The sequence below is a fragment of the Triturus cristatus genome, chromosome 9, assembly GCF_964204655.1.
Source record: "Triturus cristatus chromosome 9, aTriCri1.1, whole genome shotgun sequence".
NCBI classification, from domain to species: domain Eukaryota; kingdom Metazoa; phylum Chordata; class Amphibia; order Caudata; family Salamandridae; genus Triturus; species Triturus cristatus.
Window position 1 is genome coordinate 1,000,836,322 of NC_140592.1, and position 24,945 is coordinate 1,000,861,266.

Here is a 24,945-nt window from a genome sequence, read left to right on the forward strand (position 1 = left end):
TGCTGAGACAAGTGGTTTGAAAGCCATTCACAACAGTTTAAGTTAGTCTACCTAAGTGTGTTTCAACTTGACACACTATCGCTAATACCGGAGAATGAAAATTTCAGGCTCTAAGTGAAACTATATATAGCTCAGAACCTTTCTATAACAAAAGTCTAATTTATCTACTAAAAGTGAGAGGTCGGGAGTGCTGGAGTTCTTAATTATTCATTCAAATGCCACATTTAGGCAACTTCAGTTGATTGTGTTTGTCAGGTGTCCAGTTCTTGTTAACCAAAATGGATACTGCCAATGTTCTGTTAAGTATCAGCAACATCTTGATCTGACCTTCAGAAAGTGAGGTAAGTAGACCTAGCACACGCTAAGATGCTCTAATACATTCTAAAACTAAGTGCATGGAAAACAAGCTTGTGATCTGGGAGGGAACATAGGATTTCAAGCAGCACACCTATAATGAATTTGCTGAAGTGAAAGTACTGTTGAAGGCCCTTAATAAATACAACCAGTCGAAACACGCTGGCAGTTTGTCCAAAAATAGCATTAATACAATACATAGGCATTTTTCTTGAACATAATTACTTCAACAAGGGGGCACTGTGATGATATTATGAACCGTGTAAATAATTTAGGGTCTCCGTTAGCTAAAGAGAAATATGTGGGGGACTGTGAGTCAGAAGATTATATCTTTGAAATGGTCAATAAGGGTACAAAAAGGTCCCTGGCCAGTCCATTATGAAGCCAATGTGAGCGGGTCTGACAAGTACTGGTCCAAATTGTACATGCACACCAGACTTGAGCAATGTGATAAACCTATGTATTCCCATATGAAAATATCAGTGCTCTGCACACCATATTAAAAATATATATATATATTCCCATTCTCCGCAGTAATGAGATTCCCAAGTAAATGGGATTATATGAAGACAATGACCTGCAAAGACAACTCATTTGACATGCTGCATTTAGTATGGCTCCAGAAACTGTGAAAGGTAACATGTTATTGGACTGCACCATTTCTGCCTATGAAAGCCAAAAGGAACTCATTTAGTGCCCATGTCCTGAACCATGCTTCTCATCCCTACATCTGATCCTTATGAGAAAGAAGCAGTAAAAGTGTATGTGTATCAGCTGCAACATTTTTCTGTCTCTGACTTTAAACCTGTTGCACTGATGTAGGTCCTCAAAGCTTCCCTTCCCTCATACAACTAAAACTAAAAATACAAACACGAAGAAGAAATGGAACAGGTGTACCATGAAATTCATAGACATGAAGTGGAAGAGATAGGAAGACAAGTTAAAAAGATTAGAGTTAAATTGAAAGAAGAAGGGTGATTTCTGATCCTAAAACTAGATTCTCGTGGAAAAATCTGGGTTCGGCTTCGTGCGATTAGGTTTGTCATGTGTCGTCAACCGCAACAGAAAAGTGGGAGCAAACAGCCTTGGAGCATTTGGTACAATCGGCCTGCAGTGGCGGCTATATCCCTTTTAGGGGTGTTTGGCAATTTCCTAAAATGTAACCGAGTACCCTCCCCCCCCCCTTGTCTCAGGGTCAGAAAAAAAGCAAAAGAGCACATGTGGCAACCAAAGGAAAGGCAGGAAACAGAGTGTGACACAAAAGTAGGAGAAAGTGAAATGGGAAGATAAAGAAACAACTGGGACGCAACAGAACGGTGAGTTAGGATCGGGAGAGGAAGGGTAGGCAGGTGAAGAAACAGACTTTTGGAGCTGCTGTAAAATTGATGATGGGAGAGATCGAAGATGAAGAAGAGATTACTACCATAAAGAAGGAGAAAGAAAGAAATGAAAGGGAGTATGAGAGTTTGGATAGAGAAATAGAAAGCTACAGAGGATGAGCAAGACATTTCACACAGAAATATGGAAAAGGAAGGTTGTTTGCTGATCGGAATTTGTTGGAAGAAGGAGGGTTAGGAAGGCTTAGAGACATCTACTGCAGGAGGACACAGGTAAGAGGAGGGAAGGAGAACACTAGAGACAACTGAAATAGAAAAAGCAAAAGATTCTTGCAGGAAAGAAAGAAATGAGAATGAATGACTAAGTGATATTGGAAAGAAGAGATGATACAACTATAAAATTAGCAATTGGTTATGAGTGACCTGGCTAGAGCATGAAAAAGGGAAGTGACATATAAGGAGGGGGAAGCATGAGAGAAAATAAAGGAGAGGGAATAGGGAAGTGCAACAGTGAGAGAAAGCACATGAGAGACAGCTAGGAGACTGACCACAGCGAGAAAAACAGAAAAAAGAAGGAGGAAAATGAGCAGTAGGGAGGACACATCTATCAGGAGCTACAGCTATGATATCAAGAGAGAAGGTGAGCGATGGGGGGAACAGGAGGGAAAATAAAATATGGAGAGAGCTAATAGCCTGAGAAACTATGAGTCAAGCTCATCAGCGGGGCAAAGAGAGCGTGATAATGAAAGAGAAAGCATAAGGAACTCTATGCAGCCAGGCAAGAGAGTGCAACATCCCACGGGAAAGAGGTGGACTTTGGCCAAGCCTGTGAGAAGAGTTGTGATTGGACACAGAGTTAGTTTTTGGGTGGGGGTCTGGGACAGGTGAACTGATTGGGTCAGCTTTGGGAACTTAAGTTACCCTGTGGCAGATTAAAGATGGCTGAAAGAGGAAATGATGCTAGGGGCAAGCAATGTGAGATGATGAAAGAACAACATTTTTGATAGAGAGCAAGAGAACAAGGAGGGAGGGGTTCAGAAAGAGCAAAAGATGCTAGGCAGAGCAGCGAGTGAGAGAAAAATCTGCACATATTGTATACAAGTCACAACAGACTGACATGATGTACTGCATCACTGTGCTTTAGATCCCACTCCTTCTTTGTGGAATTATATAGACACATTATAAAATAGGTTTTAGGTTGAAGGGTCAATGTAAGGATCCTCTGCTTTGCCATTGATCACCTCTCTGCGTCTACACTGCAGACATGCTCTGAAGGGACTTTCCTCTTCCAGGTACAGCAGGATGAACCCCAGTAATGTGCATGAGGTGGTGCACATTGCGGTTTTGAATCACAGGTATATCTAGACTATGGAAACAGTTGCAGGAGATCCCCATGTAAATATAACTGGAGTCAGAATTCAAGGTTTTTCTTTACTAGCTGCAATGTGGAAAGTGTTTATGTGGACACTTCATGCAGCCTTGCTGCTAAAATGTCCTACAAAGGTGTTTGGTTTGTTTCGCATTTTAAAACCATTGGCCTGAGTAGGCAGTGGCACCCATCCTACTCATGCAACCACTAACCACAAAGCATCTACTACCAGCCTTATCTTAAGGAGCAGGCTTGAGCCAGCAGGAGATTCCAACTTTAGAGGGTGCCATTTCAGTTTTTTGCTTCCATGCAGCAATCTTACTAAAGTAGAATGCAGGTGAAGGTGGGATGGTCTACCATTTAAAAACTAAGCTAGAGTGATGTTCAGGTGAGAGTGAAAAAGTTTCCATGTTTGTGCCGATAACTGTCATTCATACAGGGGTGGTGTGGGTTTAACACATGGGGTTGTGGAGGGATGCTCACTTCATTGTCTAGCTTGCCATGGGCCACTTTGCTAGAATAGGACATAGATGAAGGAGAAGCGCTGCTAGCACCACTTCTTAGCATGCTATGAGGAGGCTTAAAGTAGGCCTGGGCAGTGAACTCCGTTTGCTGAGTTTTCTGCACTCCACCGAGCATGCGGAGTTCCAAAAATCTCTGCTCCGTGGAGTGGAAGAGAGTTTTTTCCACGCTCGACAATGTTAAGCTTGGGAGCAGGACCGAGGAAAATCCAACGCTAGACCACCTCCCAGCGGGATTTCTCAACGTGGGAAGTCGTGAATGGTTGCCGTGACTCACATTGAGAAACCATTCGTTTGCGTTGAGGAAGCTGCCGCTGTAGTAGAAAATCTACTCGAGCAGCAGAAAGCAGCAGTGCCCTCTTGCACTGTGCATGGTGCTATTTGTGATGATTTTCCAGTGCGGGACAAAGACCTGGCAATAAAAATCAGTGTGAACTGCATTACCTTACGCACTCTGTCACTTGCAGAACTCCTGTAGCACTGCAGTTTTTTGGTCACTTCACGGAGTTCTGCATAGCGGAACTCCGCAAACTCCATCCAGGCCTAGCTTTAAGTCAGTGCAGAAGGGACTCACTCCATATCCCGGTCTGCCACTGGCAATCTTACTGGATTAGGTAAATCTGGGGTGTTCTCTTTCTAAGTCTTCATTTACTATCTGTTTTCATCCCTTATTTTTTTGCCCCCTGCTTTCAACAAAGCGCTCAATCATAGTCAGATGGCAGAAATTGTCTGACAATTGTGCACCCACTGATTTGCAACTGAGTGGGATCTATGCACAATTATATGTATGTCCCTTTGCAAGGAGAATAAAACAATAAATGTGCGTGTTAGGTCTCTTCTAGCATGAAAAACAGTGCATATGCCCTATGTACTCCCACCATTTGTGTGAGGTTTCACTAGCCTCATACTGCAGGGGCAAACATCTGTGGTTTGAGCACATATCATAATTCCAACAGGAGTTTGCGCTCAAAACAGGATTTGCGGGCCGGTTGTGATTGTACCCATCGTCTGTAATACAGACTATCGTGCTCTCAATGAGGCTTAAGGTTTCCTTCTCTTCTGTTGGGAATGCCCCACATGTCCTAGTGGGAAATTACGCCAGTGAGGGAGCTTTAGGGCCTGATGCATCAAAGGGTTTTGCCCATTCTGTGTCTCTGGATAAAATGCGTTTGATACACGAGGGCCTTAGTTCTCACTGAGTAAGGAAATATGTGGGTTGGGTGGTACTCCGACTCCCAATGTAGGAATGACATCATGAGCAAACCCCTCATGACAGAAAGTAAGGTGGGTTTGGGAGCTGCTGGTCCATGATAATGATTTACTGTACAATGCTTAGGTTTCATTTTGTCAGGGTCTCTAAGTTTCTGTACCCTCTGTTGAGCAAAACTACTGTACCATTCAACAGAAAGTGATAATCTAAAAAATCAATGCCTAAATATGTCAAGAGGTGTAAGAAGGGTCTTCGACTTGATTCCCTCTCTTTTTCTGTCACTTGCACACTGTCCCGCTCTCTCCCACGTGTAATTTCCACAAAAATCCCTGAGTTCACACAAAGCATGATCTCTCATTATCCTCAAAGGAGTCATCAACGGTGACCTGCAGCACACAAGGGGTTAACCACCAGCAGTGACCGTCAGAAGGGCAGGGTTGTATGTTGTGGCTTTCACTGGAATAAAGCTTTTGTGTGAAGGTGAGTACCCAGAAAGTGGCGTGAGGGGGGTATGACTGCCCCCTGCAGGCGTCTCTGTACACTCTGTTCCCAAGGCTGTTTGCTGTGAGGGCCGCAGGCTTTGGGCCTTTGAAGGGAAGTGAGTGCCATCTTTTGACTTAACATGGTGGATGAGAGCGCTTAATGCCACAAACAGAAATATCGGAAGCAAATAATAAAACAAGTAAGGACATTTTCAAAAATACATTAAAATCTATTAAAAATACAATCCTCACTGTGATTGACAACAAGAAACAACAAATCTTTTTGCAAAAATGGTAAAAGGAAATTCAAAAGCACACCATCCCTCGAAACAGTCGTTCGGTCTTTGTTGTGAGTTTTGCTGGTATTGTCTTTTGTGCGGATATTTTAAAAAAACTTCTACTGTGTGAATCTGCTAGTTAATATCTCTAAATTTCGTTTTGTGAAAAGAGAACGATTCCGTGGTCTATGACCCACACTGCGATAGGTCATTTGAAAAGCAAAAAGCAATTTATCAAAATTAGTGAGAATGTTGATATAACCACATAGGAGAAAATTAAAAAAATTATATAATAAATTCTATAGGGAAAGATCAACTAGGAATCGGAAAAATATGTTCTTGTACGGGTACTCTACCAAAAAATAAACTGATTCACTGTTGAAGTAAAATCTTGGAAAGTATAATAGCTTTTCTTTAAGCAAAGGTTCAACACAAATTTCTTATCACAAAATGTATCTTCTAGAATTGTATTCACTCTATACAGAAATATAATAAAAGCTGGGAAGTACTTTCTTACGGTTTTGATTATTTTTAACATAAACATTGTAATCAAAGAATTGTTAAAGAAAAATATTTAAAATAAATTAGGAGTGAATGGCCTAAGTTTCTATTCACACAGTTTGTAGGTAGACTCTAGTCTATCTGGACTGTTTTGAGGGATTATAAAGGTGGATTCATGGACATAATATTGATCAAAAGATGGTCCATAGAGCATGGTAGACAGCCCGTCGGTTTCAAACAAAAAACAAAAAAGGATGAACGCAGAAAGTAAAGACAAAAGGAGGATCCCACTGTGTTGCCCCATGGATGACATCATGCGACACGTGGGAGGTGGGACTTGTAGGTGATAAACCACAGAGGAATGACATGGGGAAAGGAACACCTCAACACAAAGTTTCATCACACATAAAACTAAAACATGAAATGGGGCTCTTGAAGCGAGCCCTCGGAAGAGGAGACATACGATACCTAGATTGACCGTCAGCTTGACACGACCACCATCCAGCTCCAACCGCAGAGTGTCGGCAGACTCGCGGGATGTAGTGGCCACCAGCAGGCCATAGGCACGCTGTGACATGAAGCGAAAGGACACATCCTCTGCCTCAGTGTGCATGACTTGCGGCATCACGATCTTCATGTACATGCTTCCATCATAGCTGAGCACGGAGGCCTCTGCGGGAGAAAGAGGAGGAGAGTAAATCACAAAAGGAGCAACGGACTGGGACATACAGTGCAGCCTTTAGGTGTATTTCATTTTTCAAAATGTGTGCAGGAAATGAACAGTAACACTTCTTCAGTAGGCAAACAAATGGGAACATGTGATAACACCACCCCTTTAATGCGGCCAGATACATTTTAAGGCATGAGCAAAATGGGCTATAGGCAAAATGGGCTATGGCCCAGGGCTCCAGCCTTTCAGGGCTCCCCCTACTAGATCAGACTCTGTGGGCCACATAGTCCTGCCCTGATGACCTTGAATGATTGTTAAACAAAGATTGTCTGAAATACTATTTGCCTTTAATTTATTTTTAATACAGGTTATGTGTGGGAGTTTCTTTATGTACATTTGCCAGGTACGCGTTTTTGTTTTTCAACTCCATGCAATTTCCATATAAAGTTCCTATTAAACCAAAACATGACCTCGCACATGAAAAATTGCAGTGGTGTGCTGAGATTATTTGCAATAATATTAGTGAGCTGCTGCTAAACTACAGTATTGAAAACACACATCACTATCCCGAATATTAACCGAAACACATTTAGAATTTGGATCAGTGTGCCTGTGCAGTGTCAGTGACCTGACCAAACAGGGCATTAAAATTCATAAATTGAATCATAAATTCAACGCTGTTCTGAAAAGGGGCACCCAAAATATGTTTTTCCCCAGGCCCCCAAAATCTTGTAAGATGTCCCAGTGTGCGGCATTAACCAGTGATGCATTACAATCGCAGCACACACATTAATTCACATATTATGGGTTATTTGCAAAGCAGGAAATTCTTGCACAAAATATTTAATGAAAATAATTTATATCAATCATGGTTGCGAGACCTCACTCTCCATTTGGATTTGAATGAATAAATAGGTATACATGTAGTAGTAGAGGAAAAAACTTTATTTCGGCCAGGAAGCCCAAATAAGTACAGAATAAATGCAGAATACATATGGCCTTGTTCAATATGTATGCCAACACACTTTAAGCAAGCTAGACTATGGCAATGCACTCTACACCCGAATCTCAAGCATCTCCTACAAAGACTTCAGAGCATCCAGAATGCCGCTGCAAGACTTATACCCAACCTCCAATGCCACACCAATATCTCACCACACCTCAAGGTGCTTCAGTGGCTCCCATTCACAAGTGCAGCTAATTCAAACTTCTCATGCAAACATACAAAGCCTTGTATAACATTGGACCAGCATACCTGAACAACTTCATTCACTTTCACCAGCCCGCCAGATAGCCACGCTCTGCCTCATTCTCAATCACACAGCCCATCAACAGAAGCAAAGCAGGAGGTTGCTCTTTTTCCTACATCACACCCAAATTGCGGGACAACCTCCCTCAACACATCACAGCCTCCTCCTCACCTCTTGAATTCCACAAGCGGCTGAAGACCTGGCTCTTTGAATAACTCCCTGGGTTCTGCACGCCTACACACCTGCTTAAGTGTCTGGATACCCTCACAGGTGGCTAGTGCACTATACCAAATCGACATAACATAACATGAAACTTTGGTGCACAAAAGACTCACCATCCATTGCCATTCACTTAATATGTGACTTTCTAGAACTGCCATCATGGAAACTGTACATCTCAACATTCATGATTTCGGTAGGGAATGAATAAACCTTCAAAACTCTTAGCATCTAAGAAGCATAACTACTGCTAGCATTAAATGGATATTGAAAGCAATTCTCGTGGACCTAACAACAGACTCTGTGAGAATTATGAAATCTTTACAAAAAGCTAAAAAAAAAAAAAGCATTTGGCAATTTCTACCAGAAAGCTACCTGGCCACAACAAATCACACACAAAAGGATGGGTAAAACTAGACGTACATACCATTCCAGAGCTAGGTATGCCTAAAAAGCAACCAGCGAACAGCAATAAATACATTTAAAAAACAAGCACTGGCAAACCCAATAGGCCTTGCCTATATGAGAGCTATTGACTTTGCCAAAGTCTTTTAGCCATGTTGTACAGCAGTGTGGCTAAATATTAGTGGTGTGGCACAGAGTTGCATAGATGAGAGTGGAGAAGAGGCAAGTGGCATAAGGTGGAGGGGCATAATGTGATGTGAAGTGCGTAGAGTAGCGTAGAGTGGAGTAATGTAGCGTATAGTGGCATACAGTAGAGTTGCATAGAGTAGAGTGGTGTGGAGTAGACTGGCATAGTGTAGAGTAGTGTGGAGTGGCAGTGTGGATTGCTGTAGAGCAGAGTGGCATAGAGTAGAGTGGCAAAGAGTGAAGCGGCATAGCGTGGAGTGGCATAAAGTGGATTAGTGTAGAGTAGAGTAATGAGTAGAATGAAGTGATGTAGGGTAGAGTGGCAGACAGTGGAGTGGCATTGAGAGTAATGGTATAGGGTAGAGTGGTGTAGAGTAGAGTGGAGTCAAGTAAAAGCATGGAATAGAGTGACAAAGAGTAGAATGACGTAGTGTGGCACTGAGTTGAGTGGCCTAGAATGAAGTGAAGTGGAGTGGTACAGAGTGGTGTAGAGCAGACTAACGTATGGTGGAATTACTTAGAGTGGGGTAGAGTGGTGTTTCACATACTGGTGTCCTGTAGAGTACAGGTGTGTAAAGAGGAATAGCTTGGAGTGGAGTGGAGTGGCATATAGTGGAGAGGCATAGGGTGGCAAAGAGTTGAGTCGGGGGAGTATAGTGGCAGAGTGGAGTAGAATGAAATGCCATAGAGTGGCATGGAGTGGCATAAAGTGGTAAGGTGTACAGTGGGATAGAGTAGAGTGGCATAGAGTGGGGTGTCAAAGAGTAGGGTAGAGTGGAATGGCAAGGAGTAGAGTGGCATAGATTGGAATGGAGGGGCATGGAGTGAAGTAGAAAGGAATAGAGAGCATAGAGTGGTGTAGAGTGGTGTGAAGTGACAAAGTAGAGTGGAGTAAAGTGGTGTTATGATATGTAATAGAATTTGTAAAGGGCATGGCTGCCTAAGCAATGGGGTGTCCCAGGGCAAGCCTCGAAAGAGAGCCAACTGTGAGGAGAGACCCAGAGGGGAAAAAAACACAGAGTACTTAAATGGAGAACAACCAGGTCTTCAGAGTGGAATGGCAAAGAGAGGAGTGGTGTGGTGTGGTGTGGAGTGGCCTAGAGTGGAGTGGAGTGGCATGGAGTAGAGTGGAGTGACATGGAATGGTTTAGAGTAGAGAGGAGTGGCATAGAGAAGAGTGGTGTAGAGTGAAGTGAAGTAGAGTGGAGTGGCATAGTGTGCCATAGAGGAGCATTGTATGAAGTGGCGTAGAGTGGAGTGGTGTAGGTAAGAGTGCTTAGAGTGGAACAGAGTGGCATAAGGTAGAATAAAGTAGAGTACAGTGGCAAAGACTGGCATGGAGTAGAGTGGCATGAAGTAGAATGGGGTTGGCTTTAGTGGTGTATAGTAGAATGGCTTAGAGTACAGTGGACTGGTGTAGAGTGGCATACAGTGGAGTGCCGTTCAGTTGTAGATGTAAGTAATTAAAGCATCAAAAAAGACATCAAATAGGGTGAATGCAACATAAATATGAAGCTGTATAACTGTGTTAAAAGTCTGAAAGCACATTGCACCACCAGGAATAATACCAAAATGCTTATGAAATGCAAAAAAAAAATAGTGTGCTGCAGAAAGATGAGGAAGTACACATGTATTTCGTCCATGCTCCAGGGAGGAGCTAACACAAGAAATGAAGGGAAGCCTATGGGAGCTAAGCAATTGAAAGATTACAAATGAGAGTGACAACAAAAACAACTAATGGTATGCTGTGGGCGGGTTGAAAGCCGACTAAATTATAAACAATACGTCTCACAGCACAGTGCATGTGCTGTGTAGGCAACACCTAACAACAACATTGCCAGGGTAGTTACCTAAATCACTGGGAAGACCCTAATTCCCCATCAGAAAACACTATCACAATTTCCAAACTGTGCATGAAACACTATCAAACTCCTCACCGTCCAACCAAAAGGCATCAACAGAAACACCATGAGCTATAACGAGCACAGAATCTGCTTACACAGATCGATAAGCATTGCCAAAGCCAATAGGTCTGTCTTGTCAAGTGTGTGTTTTTTCGCAACAATATTCAGTTAACTGCTTGCCTCAAATACTGGGTGAAATAAATATCACCATACTCGCCACTTTATATCACTGTAATCTAATTGTTATTACTTGAGCCCAGGAAGAAACTCAGTTTTCAAATTCACACTCTCATCTAAAAGGTACACTTTGGGTCTGCTCTACCCTCAACCCACAGGCCTCGCTTTACATGCTTTGCATTTAGTGATACATACAAAGAACATGAAGTGTTTGTGGTACTGAAAAAAACGGGACAAAACGATTTCCGGAATTCATATGCAACACAAATGCATTCACTATGAAATGTGCGTTAATGTACTTTATAAGTATTGACAATAACGCCCTTCAAAACGTATTCGATGTGGAGCTTGTAAAATGTTTGCAGGATCAACACACAGCCGTCATTTAAAGCGTACAAAATGCCACTTGGTAGGAAACACTTAATAAAACGCATTTTTCGTGCCTTTGAGATGCCCTTCCTGCTCTGATTAAGAAACACCCTTGCACTGATTAGTAATTGTTCTTGGAAGTAAGCTACAACAAGAAAAAACACAGCTTGTTAACTCTTTCATTGCTGTAGCACAATCTGTGTTGAGCCAAAGCTGCTACATTGTATCATTTTTTTAGCAACATCTTTTGCATGCAGTGTCATTTCAAGAAGGACTTTGCTCCATGTTCAACAAACTACTGACAAATACTGGTAATAAGAATGAGTGAAAACTAAAGAAGGATGGAATATAAAACCTGGGCACTCCTGGGTAGGAAACATACTTGTTGCCACAATGCTCTATACCTCTGCTTCTTTCAAAGGGTAGAAATACAACCTCAGAGAGTGGATAATTTTTCCTATTTTTTTAAACGGACGGTGGATCCATCTTAAAGCTATGTTATTGAGAAGAAATGTCTAAAGAGCGTGAATGGCTCCTTGGGGGTATTGAGTCGCCATCCTATAGGGTTGAAAAGGGGTCAGATGGACTAAAGCTGCTGCAGGGCAAACTAGCAGTTCTTGTGTGAGTTATCTGCAGGGACAAGCAGGCCTGTAGAGCAATCAGACAGTGCCTTGAGGGCTGGTCTGACAAAGTCAGTGTGTGGGCTGGTTTGTTGGCCGTTAGTGGGCCTGTTTTATATAGTGCTGAGTCGATTTTTACTGTTGTTCCGTGATATTACCACAAGCATTGCCCGAAGCAAGCACAAGTCTTGCTAAACACCTATTCGAAGGGTCTTTACAAGTTTAAAACTGCCCCAATCTGCAAAAATGAGCTACATTTTCAGAGATCTAATTCACTAATGGGGGGCACTTTTATTTTTTTTACCCCAGTCTGACTCTGGTTGTGGTTTTCTGGTGGCTACGCACATAACTGTCCGTTCGGTTACAAAATAGGATCAGAAGGAATGCTGCAGCCTTGAATACTAGGAGTGCTTGTGCGAAATATTGCACCTTCAATAGGCAAAGAGCAATCTGTCCAAAGCTGCCAGCTCCTCACAAAAAATATCAAAAGTTACATTTTTAGAAAAAAAACAAGGTTTAAAAACATATCATTCCAATTGTTGTTGAAGACCTATAAGAAAAAAGGAATGAAAAAGAATGAAGCACAAACTGGAAGCTCAAACTAGGGACCTCATGTTTGGAATTTTACAAGGTTACATTGAACTTTTTGCCACGACTACTGTTGAATACAAATAAAGTTAAAACTGACAAACTTTTTTAGGTTATACATCAGCATTGTGGATATGCTCAGGTCACCCTGATGCTCCAAGAGATGCTGTAAATACACTTGTGTCTGTTAAGCTGTAGTAAAGTGTTCACAATCCAATCCCAAAATGTGGGTCAGGACAGTGGCCAACAGATTTCTGGTGGCTCGCGAAGGAACAATGAATAAAGATGCCTTTACAATTTTAATATATCTTGTCTCATTTGCTGAGCCTCAAAGAAAGGCCAAATGTCAGGTTATGTCTTCTGATAAATTTCTGCTTATTCTTTTAATATGGGTATTGGTGTTGAATTTTCTTGCTCTGACTGCAAAGTGAGGAGAGTTTTAAAGTGAAATATGTGACAATCTTTTTGGGGCACAGGGAGTGTGAAAAGAAAGACTGTAGGATGTGATGATTTGTAACACACAACAATATTTAAATGTCTGTAAATGAACTATAACCATATTTCAGAATAAACCAGCAGATAGGAAAGCAAGAAGTAAGCACATTTATTGCTAATTTTGAAGTGTGATGGAAAGAAAGAATTGAATAGGAACAAAACAAATCAAGATTGGTGATGTGCAAATGATAAATATTTACTGAAACCTGATGTCCATCCATTATCATTTGTGTGTTGTATAATATTTATAGTAAAACTGTTTGTCTGTGCAAATTTAGCCTCTGGATCAATGATTTAAATAAACAATAACCAGAGCCAAGTGGCAATTTTAATACAAAATGTGAAATGTAAAGTAAACGACGAAGTGGTGCTCTCTTAACTTTCATACACACGTGTGATAAAGACGATTTTTTGTATTTTATCATTTTATTGAAAATAAAGAGAGATCAACATACAGATTCCAATAATAAAAATGATAAAGGTGATTTAAGTGCATATCAAGTAACAAAGAGCAACATGGCCTGTTAAATTCAATGTACAATGGTATGGAACAGCACAACAGTCAATGGCATTTCTATGCCATAGGAAAGGCAGGATCATCATCAGGAGTCAAGACTCAAAAAGAAATAGGGAGCTTGAGAAGATTTCCAGGTGTATCAAAAGGCACATGAAAGAAGATTGCACCAGGTACACTGAGAGGGTAACTACAGATGTGGGGAGAAAATGTCTAGGAAGGAACTGGTACAATGATGAAGAGAGGGCATATTGGAGCCCTGCAATCGCGCTCCCCGGTTGTGTGGGTCAATACGAGGGTACAGGAAGTCCCATTGTGTAGTTTGGAAGAGGATGGGGCCCCTGGTTCCTTATCTGAGGAGCATCCTGGTCATGGGTGGGCTCGGGAGCCTGAATGACAAGGTAATAGTGTCTGTGGAGAGGAAACGGAAGTCCCAATGGACATAATGAACTTGCTGGAAGCCCGATCTACTTCAGGGAATCAATGAAAAAGTGAGTGGCCCTTGAAAACAATGGGCGGGATGCCCTGTGCTAGTCCCGCCTTCCAGCACAGTTCATGAATCATTGGGTCTTGTTTTAACACAAATATGGATATGAGGCCTTATCCCATATTCTGCTGCAGAAGTGGTTTTTCACATTTGCTAAAATCGCTGCTCTGCGGCTATCCACACAGAAGCCTGGTAATTGTAGCAAACAGATGACACAGGCCAGCATCCCACTCTTAATAGTGTTCCAGCTCAAGTGCAGTCCACCATGTGTCACTTTTATGGGGATATCAATATCTTGGCAAAAGTTTGATAAAGATATATCTAGGGCGTGGTCAAGGTTGTGACATCTACAAACAATTGCTGTTACAGAGGAATGCACAAAAATGATTACATTAAAAATTAGCCCCCTCATCATGTCCATTAAAGCTATGTGGGTTGCCAAATGTGTTGTTCTAAAAATTGGATTGTGCTTCAAAAATGTTTTGGAAGAACTGCTCTAATATGCTCTAGTGTGCGCTATTTATAATTGGTTGGTGTAGTGGTCAACACGTGATATCAAATTGTTTGGCTTGTCATTGCTGTGTGGAAGAGGTAGGCAAGATAGCAAATTAATAGTTGGGTCCGGTCACAATTAATGGGACTTGAAGAGGAGACACTCACAAAAGTGATCATGACCTGTCCATCACCATAGAAGAAATAGAGCGGTTTAATAGTATGTAGCAGGATGTGTCCAACAGCAGAGGCAGCAAGCAAAACACACATTCAATAATTGGATCACATGGTATGTATTAGAAGGTGAGACACTTTATCCTTCACTTCTGCTTCTCATATGAATACATTGGACAGTGGTGATGGGGAACTGCACATAGATAATTGTTTTACCATGGTGAGAGTTATTACGATTTAATAAAAGCAACAATTATTTGCATACATCCCAAAAAGCAAGTGTACTAAGAAGGCTAAAGCCACAACAAAGGTCAAAATACATACCAGATGTTGAGTGCAAAAAACAGCGGGAACGAGGCGAGAAAAAGCTATTTTCTCACAGCAACTAGGTTTTTGACAGAGCGTCATGCTTGCATGCCATGAGAATTCTGTGCGCCCTGAAAACAATGCCAATAAGGAACTAGGAGGCACGTCAGTTGTTTTGTGCACTCTTTGGGTGACCTGGGTGCCTATTATACATGAACATTATTGTTTATAAAAACACAGGAGAAGGTTTTGTACAATACAGATCCTGAAGTCATGTATTTTGAGGTTCTCTTGTATGCACTAATGAAGCAAAAGGAGGGAAAGTGAAATAAAACAATTGTCTGGGATCACACAATTTGGTAAAGGGGGAAGCCGGGATTAATCCCAGGTTTTCTGGTTTCACATTGAGCAATTGAGCCACTAGATATATATGCTTCGCTTCCCTTACATCCACTATACTGCTACAACTCCCCCAACCCCCTCCCTCCCCCCCACCCCTCCACTACCTCCTCTGCCCCTAGCATCCATGTGGCCCTTGGTCACATCACAAACCAAACTGCGTGGCCCCATGGAAAATGTTTGCGGGTACCCATTAGACTTATTACAGGGATCCTCTTTCAACGTGTGTGTTTTTGATATTCAATGAAGTGGTGCCATTAATTACCAACCACCTACACACTTCCTAGAAGTCTCATTTCTGAGAGTCTCCACCCCAGCAAAATCTTCCACCTGCTGTGTTCTAGATTAGCATTTCTTTGTGCCGCAGCAGCCCTCAAAACAAAGTCTGTTCAAGGCCCCAGAATAGACTCGAACCCCCGCACTCAAGCGGGTCTCCAGCTGACACGGAGCAGGTCTCATTTGTCGCTAGCTTTTGCTGTGTAAACGAGATGAGCCCGGGCGCCGGTATTGATGCAAAAACTGCTGACAAACGCGACACATCTCTGAAAATCAATATGTTATTATGAGCGATTAGCTCCCTGTAGCTGCGCGTTTGGGGCCCTGCCACTTCTGATTTTACAGTTAGCATCAGCGGCTGCCGTGGTACGGCCACGGTCACCTCTCCGCGCGGCGGAGGCGGCCGCAGAGAATCAATTAAAGGAAGGCGCGCGCAAAGTGGAGCGTTCCAGAACCTTCCCTCACCGGCGGAAGCCTCTCTCTGGCACGGGCGTCTCCACCCTCCCACCGCTCCTGCGCGCCACGTTATCTCGATCCACCGTCTCGCGCTCTCTCTTTCCTCCCTCTCGCTCTCTTTTTCTCTCTCTTTCCATTTTAGTTCAATCCTACCTTCTACTCACGCTCTCTCTTTTTCATCTATCTCACTGGCTCACCTTTCTTTCTTGAATCATTTACCAAATCGCCACCTCTCACGCACCTCTTTTTCTTGGGTCTCCGGCATGTTTCTGTAGCCCACTTTCCCCCTCAATACTTTTTTTTTCTGTTACTAATTTCCACTGGAGCCTGGTCGTCATCTCTCTCTCACTCCCATACTTTTACATTTACTGTTCCCTCCTCTTACTGTCTTTGTTTATCCCTCTCAAGCCCCATCATTCCTGTTTCTAACATCTTTCTTTCATCTCTATCAAAGGTATAGCCTGAGATTTCCAATCAGGACTGCAGTTTATCAAGAAGGGGTAGCATGCTACGCTTTCACTAATGTGCCTCGCCATGGGTAGGAAGCGGTAAACAAATGCAGCTACAATACAGTACACCAAGACCATACTTTTCAACCCACATGCATTTTTGACACTCCAAAAGGATATTATGAGACAGGGTTGCTCTACGGCCTCTTTTCTGCCTCACTGCTGCCATGGGACGTGAAAAAGTCCACACTCTTTCTCCCAACCACCCTAATGTCTCATTTCACTTTACACACTTCAATTCTCTCCTTCCTAAACCCACCACACATCATATTTTAAACTCATTCTCTCTCACTACCCAATAATTCTCTTCCCCTGCTCTTCATGACAGGCCAACAATGCCCTTTGTTTCTCCCTCATTTTACCCCTTTCTTAATTCCAGTAGACAGAGACGGCTAGCCCCTTGGCTAAGATTGGCATATTCTCACCCATCTGTGTGGTAAAACTATGCATGGTTGTGCAATGCATGCAACAGGTTCGATTTTCATCTTGTAGTGGTCGTCAAAACATTGCAATCATTTTTAGCACTGGATCCGAGGATATTGTTGTGAAGAAATGGAATCAGAGAAAGTAGTATTGTGGCAGGAAGGGTGGGCAATAGAGATTAGCCCAATATGAGAGGGTGTTGTATAATATACAGGCCTCAGAGGATGAAATGAGTACCTTAGGGTGCAAGATTCCTGCACCTTTCATGGCAACTAAATTTCTTCTCGCGGTCTAAACCAACCTGAACAATTACCCATCACCATCTTTTGACTTGCTCCTACTTGGGTTATTTAGGTTCATATCTCATTGTACCAGAGAATGCCTCCTAGTGTCTTATCTTCACTTCCCACATGCAGTAATCTACACCTAGTTAACCCTCTATGCTCTCTTTATACTTATTTTCACTTCCCCTTCCAGTAGCTTCCCTGTTTTCTGTTTATGCATCTAGCCTTATTTAAAATCAGTCATCTCTCTATGCACTTCTGATGTCTCCCACATGCTGTTCATCGCTTCCTGCAAACTATTTGTATTCCTCACATGCCTCATCATTAGCTCTTCCATGTACCGTGTGTGCTCTGCCATGTCTTCCTTACTTTCTTCTCCAAATCCAGCCACCCGTGTTTCCTCTCCACAAGCTGCTCACTTCCTTCCCAAGCACGGATTTATGTGCTATGCTCTGTCTTCCTCTCTCTCTCTTTCAGTGAACCAACAATTCTCTAGGCTGCTACGGAAATTGAGTGTATAAAATATTTGAAAACACTTTTCTACATAATAATTGGATTCTATTTTTGCGATGGTGGTATTGGATTTGTTCAGTATTGTTGTTAGCAGAAAATTACTACAAGTGCATTGGAGTCAGAAGCACCTAAGATGCTCATTTTTAGATCCAAAGAGTAAACTAAAAAGCAACATGTTAATAAGAAAGGCCAATGGCATTATACAGCAGGAGAGGGACAAAATATGCAGCAGGGTTGAGTAAATTATGTGGCAAGAACAGCCAAATTATGCGACGTAATGCTGCACATTATTTAACAGTATTACTTTATTATTTTGTACTTTTTACACTTGTTAACACCGTCTGAGCATTGGGTGCACCGCATTAGTTCCATTTTAATACCCTAATTTAGCAATAGGCAACAGGAAGGTGACCAGTCAACCTTTGCAAAAAGCCTTCCACTGTGCGGCAACACGTGCAACTGCAATATTGGTAACTTTGAACTGTTTGAGCTAGAAACACATTTTTTGGGTTCAAGTCTGCTGATTATACAGCAGATGATGGACTATGTGGCAAATGCGGCAAATCTATAATCATGCAAGAATCACCGCGGCCACACAATCGCATAATTCCAATGACCCTTCTAATAAGTCATCAATTAAACCTCTATGTTTGACATACTCAAAGACAGATACGTTTATACACAACTGGTCACAGTCTGGATGGACTCCATCGTAATGTTGATCATTGTTGAAGCACAGTAGAAGTACTTTTGCATCTGCCCGCTCGGGGCCCCAAAGTCAGCCTAGAAACCAGATGTGAGTTGATGCCTTCAGGATGTTTGTGCTTTTTTCCAGGATACAGCTCACAAAGCAACATTTACTAAAATTCCAAATCAACCTACATATATAGACAAAAAGATTAATCTTTACATGTATAGGAAAGAACTAACAAAACACATTACAGTCCCTTTTAGGTCTTGCCTACTAGACAACGCATGCACTGTCTTTTGCGAGATGTATTGTTAGATTATAGTGGCTTTACAGTGTTGAAGTATTTTACCATTGATTGGCTTCATTGTTACTCTTGTTTGCTTGCTTCTTGTTCATTAGCTTGTGTGGGATTTCCTTCCTCTTCTTGAGTTTGTATTCCCAGAGAAAGGACTCATTACTTGTGTCTTTCCACTGTGCATTTTTCAGGAGACAATTTATAGGTCTCACTTACTAGACATCATGTCTAGTGCAAGACATATTATGAGCTTACAATGGGTTTAGAGTTTGCCCACTGCTTATCATTGGTTGACTTCATTGTGGCTCTCATTTGCTTGCTCTTATTCGTTAGCTTGTGCGGGCTTTTCTTTCTCTTCCTGTATTTGTGCCTCCCATGCAGCATGGACACATTACTTGTGACCTTCCAATGATCATTTTTCAGGTTCTATTATTTTTCTTCTTTTTGTTCAAGCTCTCCACAAGAATGCATGTGTTTTCCAGCTCTCTTCCTTCTGTGCTTCTCTTTCACCTTCTGCATTCCATGTTCAACTCTTTCTCTTCCTACTTGCTTCTCCCCCACCCGCACCCAATGCTCCCCTTCCTGTTTTCTCTTCCTACCCTGCTCCACGTTGCTCTCTCTCCATGTTAGTTTGCTTCCCATCTGCCACACCCTCTGAGTTCTTCCTCACACTCTCCTTTTGCTTTCCTATGCCCGTCATCTATGATTCAGCCCTTAATATTGCTCCAACCTCCCCAACCCACACACCACATTGATGTTTCTCACCATTGTTTCTTCCTTTGTTCATGACTCCCAGAGAAACTGAGGATATTCTGATCTACTTCACCAGGGAGCAAATGACCTGCACAAGGTTTCGATTAACTTCACCAGGAAACAAATACTGCAGTGTCATTTCTAATTGGGCACCAGGGCCGGACTGGCCGTAGCGGGCACCGGGCGTTTCCCCGGTGGGCCGCCATGGTGGGGGCCGGTTTTGGGCCCCTGGGGGACTGTTTTTATTACCGGGGGTCAGCAATATCGTCCCCCTGTAACAACATCGTCTGAAACCGTCCCTCGCAAACAGCTTGGCTGCACCTCCCCTTCCCCCAGGGGGGACCAGCCGAGCAGTTTGCCAGGGCCAGTTTCGATTCCCAGTCCAGCCCTGTTGAGCACAGTGGCACTAAGAGCCCCAGGACCTACAATCACTACCTGGGTGTCACAGTGGAGGAGGGCACGTCCTCATCTTTCTTTCACTGTAGAGCACAACTCTACCCTCTGACATAACACCAGCTTTGCTTTTGCTCTCCAGAGATGATACAGAGTGAGCTCCGCAGAGAAGTAAAGCGGCTGCACCTTCTTTCTGCTCCACTAGCTTTAGATTTGATTCCCAGGACTCCAACGTTTTGCAACATCATTATGTTCAGTCTTCGCCTATGATTCAGCTTTCAGCTGTTTGTTGGCAAAACCCTATTGTAGACCACAGTGCTTTAAGTGGGATGAAAAAGGTGCAGAGTCTTAAAAGGATGTAGCCTAAATAAATAAGAAGTGTGGCTTAAAACATATGTACTACAATCTGGTGCTTAACACAATATGCTGCCTGAACAGCATTTAGGTCTCTCTTTGTGAGGTATCTGCCATTGCATCCAGGCATATCTCACAACAACAAATTTAAACCTAAAATAAGCCAAATATATTGGCTTTGTGAGTGCTTGTTAGTTTGATATAAATGAGTGAACATGATTTTGTTGTAAATAATTAGAATTGATAAATCCAAGTGCTACATATGTGAACAGTACTATGTGTGCACTGGAGAGGCACCAAGAATTGGATGAGCATGTATTCTGAAGACAGTTATTGCCCACTGACTCACTGCCATCAAGCTCCAAAGCTCTCAGTTGTGCCAATAAAGAACACCCTCCCACAACAAGAACTCACCAGGACACCCAAATACAACTCAATCAATCAATCAATCAATCAATCAATCAATCAATCAATCAATCAATCAATCAATCAATCAGGGAGTTGTAAGCGTGTTACTCACCCATGAGGGTCTCAAGGCGCTGGGGGGGTCCGCAGATCTGTTTAGCCGAAGACCCAGGTCTTGAGTAGTCTTCCTGAAGGTGTTTAGGGAGGGGGCACATCTGATGTCTGCTGGTAGCTCATTCCAGGTCTTGGCTACAATGTGAGAGAAGGATCTTCCACCTGCTCTGGCTCTGTGGATGCGGGGGTTTCGGCCAGTGCGAGGTTGGAAGATCTGAGGTTTCTTTTGGGTACGTGGAAGTTGATTCTGTCGTTGAGGTATTTGGGTCGGTTTTTGTGTAGGCATTTGTAGGCGTGAGTGAGGATTTTGAAAGTGACTCTTTTCTCTATGGGGAGCCAGTGGAGACTTCGTAGGTGTTGGCTGATGTGTTCGTGTTGGGGGATGCCGAGGACGAGTCTGGCGACGGTGTTCTGTAGTGTCTGGAGTTTGTGGGGTAGGGACTTGTTGATGCCGGCATAGAGTGTGTTTCCATAGTCCAGTCTGCTGGTGATGAGTGCGTGGGTGACTGTCTTCCTTGACTAAGGGGGGATCCACTTGAAGGTCTTGCGGAGGGTGTTGAAGCAGCTGGAGGTGACGGCGTTGACCTGTCAGTTCATGGTGAGTGATGAGTCGAGTATGATGCCGAGGTTCTTGGCGTGGCCTGAGGGGGTAGGTGGGCTTCCGAGGGCAGTTGGCCACCAGGTGCTGTCCCATGCAGAAGGGGTGGTACCGAGGACAAGGACTTCTATCTTCTCGGCGTTGAGCTTCAGGCAGCTGTTGGTCATCCAGACTGCGACGTCTTGCATTCCTTTCTGGAAGCTGAGTTTGGCAGTGGTGAGGTCTTTGGTGAGGAGGGGGTGGTGTCATAGTGATGGGTAGTGGGAGGTCCAGGGTTCCTGGCACTGGCTGTGGTCCGGTCGCGGACGGGCGCAGACGGGTTTGCCTTTGGCGCACCGGCAGCATGCCCGCTGCGCGCATCCACTGCGCGACCGCACAGCGGCTGCCATTAAGTAGGGGAGTTGGGAGGGAGGAGAGGCAGGGAGGCGAGAGCGGTGGAATTACAGGGGGGAATTCCGGGAGGGGGGGCTGCAGGGGCGGCAGCGGCAAAAGGAACAGGCAGGCATGAGAAAATAAAAACAGTGGTGGGATTAGAGCAAGACACAGATGGGCACAATAACAGTGGCACAACAGGGAATAATTAAGGAAAAAACACGGCAGAGAAAGGTTACGGTGGTTGCAGGCAGTCTGGTCCCAGTTGGAGCGGGCAGCAGGCGCAGGAGCTTCCAGCAGCCTCAAACCTCCCAAGGAGGAGGTCGGGGTCTGGAGGCAAGAGACGGCACAGCGGAGCTGCGGGGAGAGAGTGGACCTAGACCGAAGTTCGGAGGTCTACAATTCAGTTCACATGTACCACACACGCATTGGAAAACCTCGTAGCTCAGCTATTTAGAGCCACGACCTCTAGGCTTTGTTCATACTTCGTAATGTCATTACCAATTATTGTACAACCTTGAACTAAAGCAAAGAGAGTTCACAAATGTTAACAAATTCAAAGACTTTACTTATGTAAATCATTCAAATATGCAATGCATATACAGTAACATATTGCTAAAAATTGGCAAAGGCAATAAATCCCAAAAGCGAGACCTGTTGGCTTTGCTAATACTTTTTTTTAAGTACTACACAAGAGTGCATGTGTTTTCCAATTGAATTCCTATTGTGCTTCTCTTGCCTCCTCTGTGCTCCTTGCTGCACTTTCTCTCTTGTCCATGTGCTTCTACTTTGTCGGCTCCTGTTGGTCTCTCGTCTGTTTACTTTCACTATGCTTCAGATTTCTCTCTCTCCATTAGTTTTCTTCTCTCTCAATGTCTTCTATGTTGTTTCCCCTCGCCCATGCATCCGGTGTTGCTTCTGCTCCACCCTCTGCACAGCTTCCCCCTTGCCCTCCTGGTATTTCCCCCATCCCATCCTCCATGATTCCAACCCACCCTACGTATTGCTTCCAACTTCGCCCCCACGCTACTGTCTATTACCAATGTTTATCCCTTTGTGCTGGAATCCCAGAGAAGCCACAAAGCAAATGACCTGCACAACATCTGGGGAACAAATACCGCAACTGTACAGTGTGGCTGCACCGAGAGACCAGGGACCGACAATCATGGCTTGGGGTGTCACACAGGCAGATGTCAGACCGTTAGCTTTCTTTCACTGAAGTACAAAACTCCCCCCATGACACACAGCAGTAGCTGTGCTCCTGCCCTTCCAAAGACACCGCAGAGTGACTGTCGGATTGGAGCAAAGTTGTCGTCGCTCTTTCTCTCTGCTCCACAAGTTTTAGATTTAACTCCAAGGACTCCACAGTTTAGCAAAATCATCATTTTTAGGTCTTGCCTATGAGACAGCTTTTAAATGTCTGTACGCAAAAGCCTATTGTGCACCACAGTGCTTTAAGTGTGAATAAAAAGGTGGGAAGGTCTCTAAATTGGGAGTGGCCTAAGTAATTAAGGGCATTGCATAAAACGCCCAGAGAGAGAGAGGGGAAGCAGAAGACAGGTGTTCCCAATGCAATACAGGGACTAAAGAGGATCTTGCACATGTTTTATTTTTCTGCCCTCTTTACAGAGTACCTAGAATCAAATGGATAAAACCCCTGGCCAGGAAGCTATGTGTTGGAAAATACCTCGAAATGCTGCGTATCTTAAAAACCGATTCATCAAGACTCATTGTGTTTGGTACTAGTAGATTTCTACTGTCAGCCTATTTTATTAGGATCAAAAAGGGACTTAGATTTTAAACTCATTTTATTGAGATCTGTGGGAATTTTAAAATTTGTAATTAGTGTGTATTTAAAGTTTATGATTGAATGTAATTATTTTCAGGGAAGTCATGTTTACACGCTTTTAAAAAACTAGCACTTTATGATAAAGCACCTTGCACTTTGCACTCTGTACTCTATGAAAGTTAATCCTGTTTACATATGAATACTTAGTCTAGAAGTAGGTAACAAGCATCTTAAATGTCATGTTAGGGACCAAATATGTTGCACCTTGTATTATCCTGGGGTTTTAAATGCTGATAGGCGTATTTCCATGACGGATCAACTCTATTATTGTAAATAGATCTCACATATTTTACCTTTCTTGTTTGTGTAATGCTTTTATGATTCTGTGAATCGAATAAAGATCTATTGAATTGAATAAAACGTGAAATACAATCCTGTGCTTTACACAGGATGGTGTCTGGCCAGCATGTAGGTGCCTCTTTGTGCGTTTTCTGCTGTTGTACCTAGATGTACTACACAAAAACAAACCTATTCCTAAAACAAGCCAGGCCTACTGGCTTTTTGATTCCTTATTAGCAGTTTGCTATAAATGAGAAGCAACAACGATTTTATTGTAAGTAATTACAAACAGTATAGCTCAAACGGTAGAGATCTGAAAATACTTTAATACATAATAATTAGAGTCTGTTTTTGTGAGGATGGTATATACATAATACATCACTATGTGTACAGTGGTGAAGTGCCAAGTATTGCTTGAGCATGTAATCTGAATACCGTTATGGCCCCCATGCATATGTGAAACTCAGGTCACATGTACCATACAAGCATTAGAAACCCCAATTGCACAGCCTGTTAGACCAAAACCTCTTGACTTTGCCAGTATCTAATAAGGTAAATTACAATTATGATACAAAATTGCACTTAAGAAAACTGAGTTTACAAATGTTAATAAATACAAAGTCTATAATTACATAAAATATGCAATGTATGTACAATACCATATTGATGAAATCATTGTCATAGCCAAAAGGTTCCAAAGGCGTGACCTATTGGCTTTGCCAATGCTTGTTTTAGATATTGCTATAAAACCCTGTTGATGAGTTTCTAATCTTTACTGAGCAGAATACAATATAGACTTTCTTCACCATTAAATGTTATTTCCTCCAAGTGTCCTCTCCATCTTCACTCTTAAGTGATCAGTCACTGATCATGTCACGCTTAGACTTGTATATCGACGTAGACACCCACATCCACTAATGAATCTCAGAAAACCACACACGGAGATGACCCTTTTCTAACTAAAAACCTGTTTCACAAAGCACAGTGTGCAATAGCAAATTCTGTATGCAATGTTCCACAAAACAACCCCTAAGTTCCGTGGCATCAATAAAATCTCAACAGAATAATGCTTGT

At 42.8% G+C, this 24,945-nt stretch overlaps 1 protein-coding gene across 19 annotated transcripts in view; it reads right to left on the bottom strand.

Moving 5' to 3' along the window:
• The window catches only part of NRXN3 (neurexin 3), a 2,213,138-nt gene that overhangs the window by 1,358,325 nt on the left and 829,868 nt on the right, over positions 1-24,945 (bottom strand). For all 19 annotated transcript variants that reach the window (XR_014968865.1, XR_014968864.1, XR_014968862.1 and 16 more), the window contains one exon: positions 6,521-6,724. Coding sequence is in view for 14 of the 19 variants with exons in the window: in XM_085626627.1 (XP_085482753.1) it covers positions 6,521-6,724 (204 nt within the window). In the remaining 5 variants the exon portion in view is untranslated. The remainder of the gene's footprint in view (positions 1-6,520; positions 6,725-24,945) is intronic.